The 15,136-nt window shown below is 37.8% G+C and overlaps 1 protein-coding gene across 1 annotated transcript in view; it reads right to left on the bottom strand.

Annotated features, from left to right (window-relative positions):
- Positions 1–1,041: 1,041 nt before the first annotated feature.
- Positions 1,042–15,136, bottom strand: part of SYNJ2BP (synaptojanin 2 binding protein) — a 34,088-nt gene continuing 19,993 nt past the window's right edge. Inside the window, exons 2-4 of the mRNA XM_031952611.1 lie at positions 12,687–12,823; positions 4,251–4,346; positions 1,042–1,992 (exon numbers count right to left, since the gene is read on the bottom strand). Of these exons, the coding sequence (XP_031808471.1) occupies positions 1,852–1,992; positions 4,251–4,346; positions 12,687–12,823 (374 nt within the window). The 3' untranslated portion in view covers positions 1,042–1,851. The remainder of the gene's footprint in view (positions 1,993–4,250; positions 4,347–12,686; positions 12,824–15,136) is intronic.

Here is a 15,136-nt window from a genome sequence, read left to right on the forward strand (position 1 = left end):
GAGACAAATGCAGATGGAAAGGCTGAGGGAGAACTGGCACCCTGGAGAGTAAAACAGCAGCAGCTAGACCTTCAGTGACCTGGATGAGAAATAGGAAGAAATCCACTTGGAAGAAATACAAACACTGACCAAATCCTGGATCCATCATGGAACCCACACAGGAAATGTCTGTTTCACCACATCCTCTTTGGTTTGAACCCTACCTTGGCTCCCCTCCTCATCTTTTCTGTGTTATTTGTACTGCCCCTTCAGACAAGTTTTCCTCTGCAGGACAGTGCTGGAGGGAGCCTGAACAGGAGAGTTATAGCCAAGACCTTGTCATAGCCATGGGTCTTAATAACTATTTGTGGATTGAAGGGAATAATTTCCTGCTTACTTCTAACTTTTTTTCTGTGGCTCCCAGTAGTTCAGTTAATAGATTAACAGGTAATTTACAATTACACTACTTTCTCTCATAAATCATAGCATGAAAATGTCAATTTTTAGTAACCCAGAATCTAATTAGATTAACCTTTTGAATTCAAAGACTTTTTTGTAGCTGGATGTACTGACTATAACAATGATATAGGACCCTGGAACTAAATATCGATGGAATAGAGAATGTTTTGTAAACTGAACCAAATGCTATTTTCACTCAGTACATATGCAAGTACTTTCCAAGATAAAAGGAGGAAGGCCCCCCTTTACTTCCTGCAGGTATTCCTGATCTGATGTATTTTGCCCAGAATCATCCTGGATATTTCTGACCTAACAAAACAATCTCAGTTTTTAGCTCAACATTCACAAGGTCATCAACTGAGCTCAGGGCAGACTCTAAATAGGCAACTGTGCACAAACAGGTTCTGAACATCTTGGGCACCTGCAATCAAAACATATAGAGACCAGAAGAATTTAGGGCAGAGAGTACTCAGTCACAGTTAGAGGGATCTGAACAGTGAGATACAAAGAACTAACGAAAAGGGGGAGAAGGAAAAAGGGTGCATGGGAAATTAAGGGTATTCTGTGGGGAAGCGAAACAGTAACGTTTTATAAATTGTAAAATTTTTAAATGCAAGATCTTGGAAATCTTTTATTTTTGCAAAGATTTTGTAAAGTGCCTATTTCAATGGGAGTGGGGAGGAGGAAGGAAGGAAGATCTCTCTCTCCCATGGCTATCATGGGAAAAAAATATTTTCTTTCAGACATCTCTTGCTAGTTCCCTCAGTTTCCTCCCTCTCTCAGCCCAGGCTTCTTCCATAGTGGTCTCTCACTGTTAATTAAATCTTCAATTAAGTGAAAGCCCTAGCATCAGAAACCTAGAAATCACAACCGTAGCTTTTTCTCTTTAATTCTCCATAAGGCATTGACTATCACATTTTTCAATGCTAAAAATGGCCCCCTCATTCTTCTTTGTTCAATGTAGGCACCTAGGTTTGTAGTTAGAAAGTGAGGACCACAAAGAGTTCCCAAGTATAACCAATAGAGAGAAAAATCTCTTCTTTCTCGACTCACACAAACTGGCCTTGAAACAGGCCAGGCCAGAGAAAAGGTATCATCCCGGGGGCTTGGTGGGCAGGAGACAAAGCCAGAGGCTGAGCCGCTGGTTACCCTGTGAAACAGGCACCTCACACATGCCCACAACTCTCTCTTAGCTTGCCAACCGATTTCCCACTTCCCTCCACCCCTCATCAGAACAATGACAACTTCTCAGTAGTTGGACAAGCCCCTCCCAACATCAGTCCAGAACAGAACAATCCATTCGTTCTTTTTAAATCATGTGGTGGCTCTGTACACAAGTGGATAGGTGGGTAGACAGAGAGAGGGAGAAAGTGAGATCTTCATCGGGGTGCACTGGAGGGAGACAAACTTTTATCACAGCCGCTGCCGATATCTCATGATGGCCCAGGCCACTGCCATGGCGACAGCACACAATGGCACCAGCATCATGGCAACTGGGATGCCACTTGGTTCCCCTTCCCCTCGATGACCCAAGGGCCCATTCTGCACTTGGACCTGGAAAGGAAAGATAAATTTTAATTTTTTTGTTAACCAGTGTTTCAGAAATACCACCACCCAACAAAGACATCACCATAAAGCCTGAGCACCATAAGGCAAAGGCAGGAAGGAAGGTCAATAACCATTCAGTCTTATTTATGTTACAGCTGTCAGAGAGAGAAGCCCCAGGCAGAGGGAGAGGGTTCGGTTGGGAAGGTTCTACATTGGCTTTGCTGAGAACTGGAGGACAGATGAGCCCTATAAGCTTTTAATGTGCTGGAGGCTCTCTAAGAATGATCATTCTGAAAGGTTCTTTGAAGCAGAGGCTGAAAGAAGCACATTAATTCTCTGCGGCAAATAGTGCTAATCTTAACATGAGAAACTGGTCAAATTCCAGATGACTCTCTTTCTAGGAATCCAGAATTTGGCCTTTCATTCACTGCCTAAAGTCCTCTTCTCCTAATTCTCAATTCTAGATACATGAAAAGAAAAATTTCTAGAATACAGGCAAAATGGAGAACAAACTATAAAACAAAACAAATACTAACAGTTCCTCTCCTAAATGGTACTTATAGATTTTCTCCTATAGCTGAGTGACCCTTTATAAGACATACAAGATAAATACCACACAAAAGATAGATAGTGCAAAAGCACCAGATAGCCTAGTAGCAATTATTAGTCTTCCAAATCATTCTCCTGCTTTGTCTCAAACTAGAGTACTTCTATATACATGTTATTGCCCTTCAAACACTCAAATGTCCCTATTCCTCATCTTCTGTGACCTGACCTTTCCATCTCAACACAGCAAACCTTTGATCTCACCACCACCTCCAAGTCTTCCAAGTCAATTTACCAATCCCTCCAAAATCCACGTATTAAATCATAATCTATTTATTATTTCCTATTTCCCTATGCTGCATTCCTCCTATACCTATTCTTTGTCCTCACTGGAAATTCCAAACCCTCCATCCCTCAAAAATCTTCTAAGCCATAAAACTCTGCTCTAACTTCAACTTCTTCCTTTTCTAATCTTGATTCTATAGTTAATAAATCCAACTCTTTCCTCCACTTTCAAATCTTATATGAATTCCCAGATGCCAACTTTGGACTGGTCTTACTACCTACTTCATTTTATTCACAAAACTGGAGGAAATCATATAACTGAGCCAATCTGATATAAAAAAAAGGTATGTCATCTCAAATGGTCCTTCACAAGACAATCTTTTTACTCCTTCCCAACTCTCCACAAAGGCTAATTCAAACCTTTTCTCACATTTTCTACAGTCTTCGGGTTTTTTTACACCCTCTCAGCCGAGGACATTGCCTCATACCTTATTGAGAAAATAGACTCCTCTATATAGAAATTCTGTATCCCCAATCTCTTGAAAACATCTCTCATTCTCTACTCTCTGATGAAGAGATGACCTTCTCTTTGCCAAGGCCAATCCCTCTATATATTCCATTCTCCCTTGTTTCTCAAGCACACTGTCCCTACAATGACCTCTTCTCTCTTTCTAATCTCTATCTCTATCTACTGGCTCCTTCCCAGGGGTCTAAAAACTAGCCCATTTCCACTATCCTGAAAAAACCATCACTAGACCAATCACATCTTAAATCATTCTATATCTTTCTTCCCTTTCTCAGACAACTCCCTAGGAAAACATGTTTCCATCCAGAGCTTCTTCTTCTCCAATCATTTGCTCTGCACTCAATAATCAAACATTTATTAAGCTCTTGGTCACCATGCTAGGATAGAGTGCTAATGCAAAGATCTGAGGTCAGACACTCTTTCAGACACTTGCTGGCTCTATGACCTTTAATCTCTCTTATTCTCAGTGTCCTCATCCATAAAATGAGTAGGAAGGACTTAACTTAGGCACAGCAAGGTAGTATACTGGATAAATAGAATAAGGAAGACTCATTCCTGAGTTCAAATGTGGCCTCAGATAATAACTGTATGATCCTAGACAAGTCGCTTAACCTTGTTTGCCTCAGTTCCCTCATTTGTAAAATGATCTAGAAAAGAAAATGGCAAACTACTCTAGCATCTTTGCAAAGAAAACCCCAAATGGGGTCACAGAGTAAGATACGGCTGAAAACAAGTTAACAACCACAAAAACGACTTCAAAGCTCTCTTCTAATTCTCTCCCCAAAGACTCATAGATGGTAACAGGAGAAGGAAAGGTTGGGACTAGCCGCATGGAAATTGTGTGGATCTTCAAAAATCATGTTATATAAAGAGTGGCTCCAAACACCCCAGACAGAAAGAAGCCCACCCTATGTTGCACTTTGAGTGACACAGCATAACCAGCATTTCGGAAGAGGTCCACAGCATCCTGATGCAGTAAATTCTTCAGGTCTTGACCATTCACCTGCCAAGAACGATAAGAAAGAAGAATAAGGGAATTAGAAGTAGAGATCCAGTAAATCTACATGCTGTGTCTATGATGAGTTCTGAAAATACAAAATCCTAAAGAGTAAATTCTATGGATAACTCACAAATTAAGATTTTATGAGGAGTGTGAGAAATGAGCACAGGCTAAAGGGTGCATAGACCTTGTCAAGTCAGTCCTCCATTCAAAAATTTTCTGAGGATCCCGAGTAGGAAATCGAACTCATTTTTTTTTCAAGCATTCAAGGCCTCCATGATCTGGCACTGCCCAACTTTTTTACCCTTACCTAACTTTGCAGCTTTCCTTGTACTCTATGCTCCTGTCCAATTGAGTTACTCTCTAATGTTCCATGAATTCTCCTGACTCCATGCTTTTGCTCCCACTGTTTCCAATGTCTAGTGTGCCTTTCCTTGCCTTCTTTTCCTCAGAATTCCTAGCCAAATGTAATTTTCTCAGGATAATTTTCCTGATGCATCTCATCAAGTCAAATTCTTTCTACTTGGACCTCACAAAACACTTAGTTTTACATTCTCTAGAAGTGCTGTGTACTGAAAAAAAGTGCTGGTGTTTTATCCCATGACTATCAAGATGCGGTATGCTGCGGTAGATAGACCACTACCAGTGCTACCAGTGATACCAATACAAAGAATAAATCCCAAGATAGAGGGAAAGGTCTCAGATACAAAATATTTAGAGTACCATTTGATATAGTGACTAATAACCAGAAGCAAAATGTATGCCCAACAAGTACAAATGGCTGAACAAACTGGTATGTGAGTACAAGGTAATATTACTATGCAATAAAAAAATTACTATGCCAAAAAAAAAAAAGTAAATATGAAGAATTCAAAGAAACTTGGGAAGACTTATATGAAATGATGCAGATCAAAGTAAGCAGAGCAGTTTACATGACAGCCACAATAATCTAAAGGAAAACAAAAAGTAAACACTTCAGAACTCTGGAAAGTCAATATTCCAAAGGACTAATATCAAAGAGCTAAAGGTAAAACCTACCTCCTATTTCTTAGCTGAGAGAGGATTGGCTATCTGTGGGAAATGAAAACAACATTTTCAAGCCTTGGTTCAATGTGTGGATTTACTCTATACAACTATATTTATTTGTTACAAGGGAGGGTTCCTTTTAGGGATGGAGAAGAAGATAAAGGTGGGGAGGAGCAAGAGGATGAAGGAGGAGGGCAATGATTGAGAAGTAACAGTGGTGGACAAGAATGTTGATAAGAAGTTAAAAAGAAATGTAAGGAGAACACTTTTTAAAAGATGTACAGGAAAAAGCGCACTGGACCAGGAGGAATGAATAGGCCCTATTTCCAGTCACAGTCCTGCTACTAATTAGCTATCTCCTGTTGGACAATCCAGTTTACTTCTCTACAGTTAGGTTTCTTCATCTCTCCTTAGAATAGGGACTGTCCCAAGTCAGGAGTGTGCAGATATCAGGATGTCTATGAACTTGGACGAAAAAATATTAAATCCTTATTTTCACTAGTCTCTATCTGATATTTAGCATTTCCTACGATTATTGAAAAACGCTGTTCTGAGCAGAGTCTAAAGTCTTCACCAAACTGCCAAAGAGTTTTATGACACCAAGAAAGGTCAACAACCTTTGGAAAAGATGTTCTCTAAGGTCCTTCCAATTCTATGATTTTACCTTTTATCCCATTTTTTTCACACCAGGACATCATGTCCCTCTTTCTACTCATGATACTAACTCTGGTCCTAACCTATGTCTATTTCTCCTTTGAAATTTTCCTTCTCTAAAAACCTTTCCAGATAACTACTGTAGTCACTGTATTCACAGGTTCTTAGCACTTTTTTCAACTTTCCACATACTTTTAGCACTTTGAACAAAACCCGAACTGCTTATTAGCCTGGCACCTAAGGGCTGATCCTTAACTCCTATTCACCTTCAACCCTGCCTCACCCACCCCCACACCCCAATATCTGGCTCTAATCCAGTATTATCTTATACAACTTTCCTTCATATATTCTAACCTCTTACCAAATGGAGTACTGACCAGTCCCAGAACACATCTAACACTTTTTCATCTGTTTTTTCATATTATTCCCTGTATTTGGAATGCTTTTACCCTTTAATCTATACTTACTGACAACTCAACTATTTTTCAAATCTCAGCTCAAATGTCATCTTTTCCATGAAGTCTTCCTTAACCCTTCTGAATAAAAATAACTTCTTTCTCTATCCTTGGCATAGAATCACAGACCGAAAGCTAGATGAGACTTTAGAGACTATCTTGTTCAACTTCATCTATTTACAGATGAGGAAAACATTAAGGAGCCTACCTAAAGTCACACAACTAACTAGTAAGTGGTAGAACTAGAATTTGAAATCAGGTCCTCTTAACTCTAAATCATAATTTCCATTGTACATGCCACCCCTTATGCATTTAAAATAAATGTCATCTAAAATAAATGTCATCTTCACTGGTATCTCTATTTATTATCATCTCTGATACTTTTTAAGTTCTTTAAATTCTGGGATCATGTCTTAATTATTTCCATATCCTCAATCAGCAAGTACTATAAATTGTACAGGCTAGACACTTGGTAAACTTGGAAAGAATGAATGACTTTTACATGTTTGCAAAGTTTACATTAAAGAAATTTTAAATTAAAGAAATGTTTACAATGTAAACATTCCTTATAACCCCGTTTTTAAAGAATGGCCCTAATAGATTGTTCCAAAACAGACTGCCAAAAAGTGGGCTTTGGACCTATGAAGGGTTATTATTGTAAGAAATCCATATTTGATATGTTAGCAAAAATATCTTCTGTAGATAGAAATGATTTCCTCAAAAATTTTTTGATGACTAAAATGCCAATTCACTAAAGCTGTTATTAAATTCATAGTAACCTGTCATAGGTTTTTTTTCTTTTCTTTTCTTTAATTTTTACCCCAATTACATGTAAAACAACATTTTTTTGGTTATATGTGTACATTCTATCATGGATTTTCTCAAATAAAAGATACTGAAAAGTTGTTCTGCTTGATCAAGGAGTTAAATATAGAACATATTTTGCTTCAACTGGATATTATTCCTCTTTCCTGCCTTAGTAAATATAGTATAAGAAACATAACCAAACTTCTTTAATGACTGAAGATCTTTTGATTATTATTCAGTTTAACTATGAACTCTTTCTATATCATACTCTATCAATAGATATAGAAGATATACTAGAAGGAATTAAATGTGTACTGACTTCAGGTCATAAATATCAAAAATTTCATTTTTACTTAATGTCAGAAGTCATATAATTTTCTTGCCCTTTAAAGTCTTCTCATCAAAAATGAAAGCAAAAATGAAAAAAATTCTAGGAAGACTTGTTATATTCCAGCGAATTAAATTTTACCCTAACAGAGAGCTATTAGGAGGTTCCATGAGTTTGCAATTAAGTTTCATTGGCTATTGGTACAGTCTTACTGGCTCTGGATTAGTTTTTCTTCTGTGGCTATGTACAGAAACGACTGTACTATCTCCCTCTTTAGTTTCTAAGTTGGCTGGAACAGAAATGCCTTTGGTATCTGTACCCAATGGGTACTTCAGAGTACTTGATACTATCACATCTCACTATATAATTTCACTTTATTCCATAATCTTAGAGTAATGCTATAATATAATATGAAATTGAACAGACTGATGACCTGGTCTGTGAGTGGTATTATTAGGCAAAAAGCTTTGTTAAAATGGAACAATCACCAATATAAAGAGTTCAGTCACCACATTTCAATTGATAAAATAAATGGAGATCACATAAAGTCCTGTGAATTACTGAGTTCTTCTGGCAGGACCATGGGTAATCTATCCTAAGGAGATAACACCATAGTATTTGTTAAAGCTTACAGAGAGAAAGATTTCTTAAGCTTCTTTAGAGACCTATCCCAATGTTACATAACTAAAGGAGAGCAAGATGGCATAATGAATGGATTCCCAGATTTGGAGTTAAGGAAGCTTGAATCCTGCCTTTGACATTTATTAGCTGGGTGGCCATGGACAAATCATTTAACTTCTTTGAGTCTCAATTTTCTAATGTAAAAATTATAATACTGAAGAACCTTTCTCTTTAGGTTGTTTTGAGTCTCAAATGAGATAATGCATAAAGTTCCTTAAAAATTCTAAATTGTCACATAAATGTCAGTTACTGTTATCATCATCCCATCAACATTACTGTGGTCGTTAGAATCCTAAGTTATTTCTGCTGAGTAAAGTGAGCAGAACCAGGACAACATTATACACAGTAACAGCAATACTGTGCAATGATAAAATATGATTGACTTAATGCTTCTAAGCAATACAATTGACCCAAGTCAATTCCAAAAGATTCATGATGGAATATACTATCCACATCTAGAGAAAGGAACTATGGAATTTGAATGCAAAGTAAAGCATAATATTTTCACTATTTTTTGTTTTTCATTTTTTTCTCTCATGGTTTTTCCCTTTTGTTCTGAATCTTCTTTCACAACATGACTAACATGGAAATATGTTTGTACATCTTCCTTTAAGCACTTTTAACATGATTGTACATGTATAAACTGTATCAGATTGCTTGTCTTTGAGGGAGAAACATCTAAACACAAAATTTTATTTAAAAAATTAATATCGATCTTTTTATAAAGCAAAATAACTGTATGGACATGTATACATATATTGTAATTTAACATATTTAACATGTATTGGTCAACCTGCCATCTGGGGGAAGGGGTGGGGGAAAGGAGGGGAAAAGTTGGAACAAAAGGTTTTGTAGTTGTCAATGCTGAAAAATTACCCATGCATATATCTTGTAAATAAAAAGCTATAATAAAAAATAAATAAATAATAAATAAATTTTAAAGAAAATTAATATCGAGAGACAGCCAGGTGGATAGAGCACTAGCCCTGAAGTACTCCTGAGTTCAAATCTGGCCTCAGACACTTAACACTTCCTAGCTGTGTGACCCTGGGCGAGTCACTTAACCCCAGTTGCCTCAGGGGAAAAAATTAATGTCAAAAACTATCTCTATATGTAATTGGAAAAAATATTTTTTTGAAAATTTAAGTAAATAAATAAAAGATTATTTTTAAAAAGACTCATTATCCCAGTAGATAAGGTAGAACCATCATGTTGTCATTTAACTTTAGGTTATGGAACTATGATAGATGTCACTTAGACATGGAAGAAGTAAAAGTCTAGTCCACAGGATGTCAGGAGATCACTCCAAGACACCTTATTGGAAGCCCATGGCTGTATGCCAAGGACAAAAAATAATTAGAGCTCCAAAGTACTTAACAACCACTCACAAAACAAAGTCTATTGAAGTAAAAAAGGCAGAGCTCATCAAAATAAGCAAGCCACTGAACAGAGAACAGAGAAGCCCAAAAGGACTAAGAACAGGCCAAAAGATTTGACACTGGGAACTTTCCAGAGGGCAGTTTCAGTTGAATGATGAGGTAATATAGCAAATGTGAAATCGACCCAGGAAGCACAAATATTTTCATGATATTATTCAGCTTTGGTCAACAGCTTATGAATAGAAGCAAAGAAGGCAGAAAGTGGGAGTGAACCAAGTTTGGGATTTGACAAGACATGACTGACAAAAGGACAAGGGGATAAGTGACCCGCATACAGAAGACAGTATTGGATTGAAGTGATTCACTAAAGTGTCTGTCAAGATCAGGAAGGGAAGAGAGTAGTCAGTTGCAAAAGTGATGGCTTGGGAAAGAACTGAAGGTTGGAGGGATTGAAAGAAGAATGAAGTTAGGAATCATAATGCATAGGGAAAGAAGGAAAGAGAAAGTCTTATGATAAAAAGAATTTCAGAATTCACTAACAAGGAAATGGAACACTTGTGGGTGATGGCAAGACTATGAGTATGACCATTTTAGATAAAGCAAAGGTGGAGTGAAGAAGTTAGGAGAACTGAGCAGATGGAGGAACTAAAAAGTTGGGGTATTTGAGGAAATATCAATATATAGGTTGATGTACTGTAGTGATGAGGGCAGGATTTGGAGTGAAATAATTGTAAGTTAGGCACTGAGTGGCCCAGTTTAGTGCCTGGCACATAGTAAGCACTTAATAAACACTTGTTAATTGACTAACTTCTGTACTAACCGACAAAACTTTTACTCAGGCAACATATTAGTATGTTTCCTTGAAAGAGCATTGCAATGTCATCTCATATTTACAGACTTTCTCCAAGATGCTCCTAGAAATACCCAACATTTGTGTCCCTAAACTTCCTAACTTCTGTTTCTCTCACAAAATAAAGATTAGGCCTTCAAGGAACTGTCCAAAGATTAAACATTCGGTCACTGGGCTTGGCAGGGTGGGGAAAAATGAGGACACTGGTGAACTGAAGTCTAGCGTACGAAGGGCTGCCTTGGTCAGAGTCCTGCAGCTAAATAAGTGCCTGTCCCTGGAGACAGAGAGTCAATCAAAAAAAAAGTTAAAACATCAGCCTCTCCAAAAGGACATTCAATGTCTTTCAGGTCAGTCAACTTGGACTAATTCAGTCCCAGTCACCAAGAGAATCAAAGATGGACTTCTTCTCTTTGCCTTCCTTTAGAAGCAGTGCCCCAAGAGGTGACATTGGAAGGGAAATGGTTGTGATTTCACGGGTATAGGGAATAGCTAATGTCACACCTCTCTCCATTTAGGCAAACAAACACTTCTGTAACACAGACAGAGATTTGCCTGGGACACCGAAAGGAAAAATGGCTCACCCACAGTCACACAGTAAGCATGTCAGATTGAGAATATGAACTCCACAGGTGTACGTCTTTTTACATCACACTTCCACTTGGTATCTTGATGCATATTAATCACTAATGAAATGAGATATCAAGAGTGATTGGGATTAAAAGGAGTGAGAAAGAGAGAGAGAGAGAATGAATTACAACAAAAACCAAGAAACAATTGGATTGCAGCCAAGGCAAAATTCTCAGACCTTCTTTGTGGAGTTCTCTCTTCATTATTTGTTCATACTACTTCCAATTCACAGCCTTCCTACTCTATTCTTACAGAGATTCTTTTTCGTTTGCCAAAACTTTGCCCCATCATTTCTCCTAGAGAGAAGAATGACAGCTTTGGGCCAGTCATTCAGCCTCCTCAAATTTTTCATCAAATTTTTAAAATGGAGGAATTGAACTTAGATGACCTGTGAGTGTCCTGTTACATCTAGATCTCTGATCTTATGAGCTGAAGATTCCTGTCATTAAAGGCCTTTCCCATTACCCATTCCAAATTCCTCTTTAGTCCATTTCAAGTTTCTAGAGGTAATCCTACCCCATTTGAAGTTTGCCATTTCCTTCTTCAGCTCTTTTACAGATGAGAAAACTGAGGCAAACAGGGTTAAATGACTTGTTCAGGGTCATACAGCTAGTAAGTTTCTGAGACTGGATTTGAACTCAGGGCTTTCTGCCTCTAAAGACAGCACTTTACTCACTGCACCACCTAACTGTCCTTAGAACTACCTCTACCAACATCCTTACTACATCCAGTTTTTCAATCAGATGTGTACATTGATAGTTATCTATCCTCAGTATAACCTTAAAACAAAGAGAAAGAAAATACAAAAACTATATTTTTTCAACCCTCCCTATACATATATATGTGTGTTTGTATGAGTATGTGTGTATACATACAGATAATCACATACACACATATCACAGCAATGACCTCGAGTAGTCTAGTGAAGGAGCAATGTTTTCTGTGTTGTTTTTAGTAGTTATGGAAATTCATACTTACAGTTTGATTTAATTAAGCCCCATTATTCTTACCAACTATTCTATATATTCTATCTTTGCATTTCATATTGTCATAATTGAGGTCTTACCTAAGCACCTAAGATAGATTCTGCAGCTGAAAAAATGGCATAACTTTAATAATTACACAAATAAAAGGCCTAAGACACAACTCCAAGGATTTGGGATCTCAACTACTAAAAGGGAAGCTGTTTCAGTGGCAGCAACCCTGTACTATAGGACTAATTTTGGATTTTTTGCCATTTTGACTGAAATTCTTTATCTACTCTTGCTTCCTATACCTTATTAGCTGTATGATTGTTGGCAAATCACTTTTAGGCACTCTTCTGCCTAAAATAACTGGGCCAATAATATTTTACTCAAAAAAAAAAAAAATACCAAAAAAGATACCATCTCAAGACAAGGATTAAACTAGTTATCAAGGACTCTTAAGAGTAGTTCTATCTATCATATGTTTCCCACAAAAATCCTTCCAAAGAGAGGGCTAAGGTATAAGTTAGGAGACAGAGGACTTTGAAGAAGGTGGAAAACCAGTTCTCACCGAGAGGATCTTATCACCCTCCTGGAGCCGCCCGTCCTGGGCCGCTGCCCCATCCTCTTTGATTCGGCTGACGTAGATGCCAGTGTCATTGGACACATATTGCTGATCTGTCCCTCCGACGATGTTGAAGCCCAGCCCTGAGAAAATCACAAAGGAACAGAGGGGAGAAGAAGGGTGGAGAGAAAGGGAGAGAGCAGGACACAGAGAGAAATGACAACGTCAAACAACATAGACTCAGACTAGGCAAACAGATGGAGTGGGATTGGGATGGTGTTCCCATAAAACTAAGCCAGTAGCTCTCAGAACTATTGACCTGGATCAGGCCAGGAATAAAATGTGCTTAAATGAATTTGCCAGAGGTTTCAGGAAGATCTGGTTCCTCTAAGCAAATTGGACCAAGAATTAACGTTAATTTCCACAGGATCTCCATTTCTAATGGCTCTGGCAACATCAGGAAGGTAGTTGCCCGAAGTTCATACTCTTCACCCATCATGTTCTTTATAGTGGAGAATGAAGTAAGCAGAATCAACAATTTATACTATAAAATAAAAATGATAAAAATGAACAATTTTGAGGATTTTTATAAAGTGATGAAGAAAATTAATTCAAAATCAAATGCATAATGAATTCAAGGTATTTCTGATGGTTCTGACCATGTTGCATTGCACACTTCACTGCAGCCTTGCTTCTGAACACACAACATGCACAGTTTGCACTGCAAATGCACAAGCACTGCCAGAAACACCTCAGCTCAGATTTGAGATAGAATCATGAGTAGAAAAAGTTTAAGAAGCCCTGTTCTTAAGGACCAATGATAAATATGTTATCCATGACGGAACAGTGATAGAATTGGGGAAGAATGAAACAAATATTTGGGGGTTTTTTGTTTGTTTGTTTGTTTTTGTATATCCATTAGGGCAATTTATTTTGCTTGACCATACATATTTATTGTATGAATTTGTTTTTTCTTTTCTTCCCCTCTCTCCCAATGGAGAAGGTTTGAGAGGGAGAGAAAATAGATTTCTGTTTATTTGAACAAAGAAAACAGAAAAGTGGAAGAAATGCTACAGAGGTGAATGTTGTAAGCACTTTCAGATGAAGTCACTATATTACTAGTTTTACTTAACTATTTTAAATTTTTTATGAAAAAGTGGGAATAATCTGTAAATGTATATCACATAAAAACAAAAATTATAGTTTAAACTGAAAATGAAAAAATATATACATTCAATGGGATGGGAAAAAGTGCTAACCCATTACTAAGTGAAAGAAATGCTCTGAAGATAGTTAACACATAAAGGGACATATCATGGGACCTTCATTCCCATCCTTTTATTTCTCTAGATCCTGTATTATTTGAGGTGGCTATGATTTGAGAGTTAAAATTTTATTTTTGATGGCAGGGAAAACTAAGATGAGAACAAACTAGAGAGTCAATGGACAACTGCTACTTGATGGAGGAACCAAATCCATGATGAATAGCTCAATAAATTCTTCTTTCTTCCTACCTATATCTGAAGCACAAGCCATAATAAGGTGTTTGTTATTATGAGTAACTGACAATAATAGCAGCTAATATTTACATAGCACTTTAAGGTTTATAGAGCACTTTACCAATATTATCTCAATTTACCCTCACAACAACCCTGGAAGGTAGATGCTATTATTATCCCCATTTAACAGATAGAAAACTGAGGCAGAAGTTGTGATGCATCCAGAATCATACATCTATGAAGCATTTGAACCCATTTTCCTGACTCCAGGTACAGCACCCTATACCCACCTCCTAAAAGACTAACTGAGACATACATGTGCAACAGGAGTCTTTACCTATAGACAACTGACACCAGGCTAACAATGAGCTATATATATATCAACTCCCTGGGCCATTTACCAGGTGGCAGAAGTTTGTGACACAGAAATAAACTCACAACTGTCACATAATTGTACCTGGAGTTCAGAAATCCTAACATCCTGGTGTTTTCATTACTCTAGTCGCTGGTGGGATCTGAGCTCCCGGGACTAAGAGATAAAAGATACCTCAGAGATCACCTAAGCCAAATCTTGGCCCACAGAGAGCAGCAGAACCAGGGGAAAGTGGCCCAAGGAGGCCCTAAGCTTCTCCTTCCAAATTCAGAGCTTTTGCCTGCAGCAAAAGAGACACTCTTCCCCCCCTATGAGGAACAAGGAGAGGAGAGCAGAGAGGCTGCAATGGTTGGTACAAGAGGGAGGTGGGAGAACACATGTGTCCTGCAGCCTAGGGCTCAGACTAAGCCCTTTGCCTGGGATCACAGAGCTGGTGGGTTCAGAGACAAGATTTGAGCTTAGATTTTCTTGACCTTAAGTCCAACACTCCACTCATTTTCCATATTGTCTCTTTAGAATCTAGAAGTTAAATAAATAGATGAAATAAATCTGTGGTGGAACCAAAGGCTACAGCTATATCCCTA

Source organism: Sarcophilus harrisii, chromosome 2 (assembly GCF_902635505.1).
Source record: "Sarcophilus harrisii chromosome 2, mSarHar1.11, whole genome shotgun sequence".
Taxonomy (NCBI): Eukaryota; Metazoa; Chordata; class Mammalia; order Dasyuromorphia; family Dasyuridae; genus Sarcophilus; species Sarcophilus harrisii.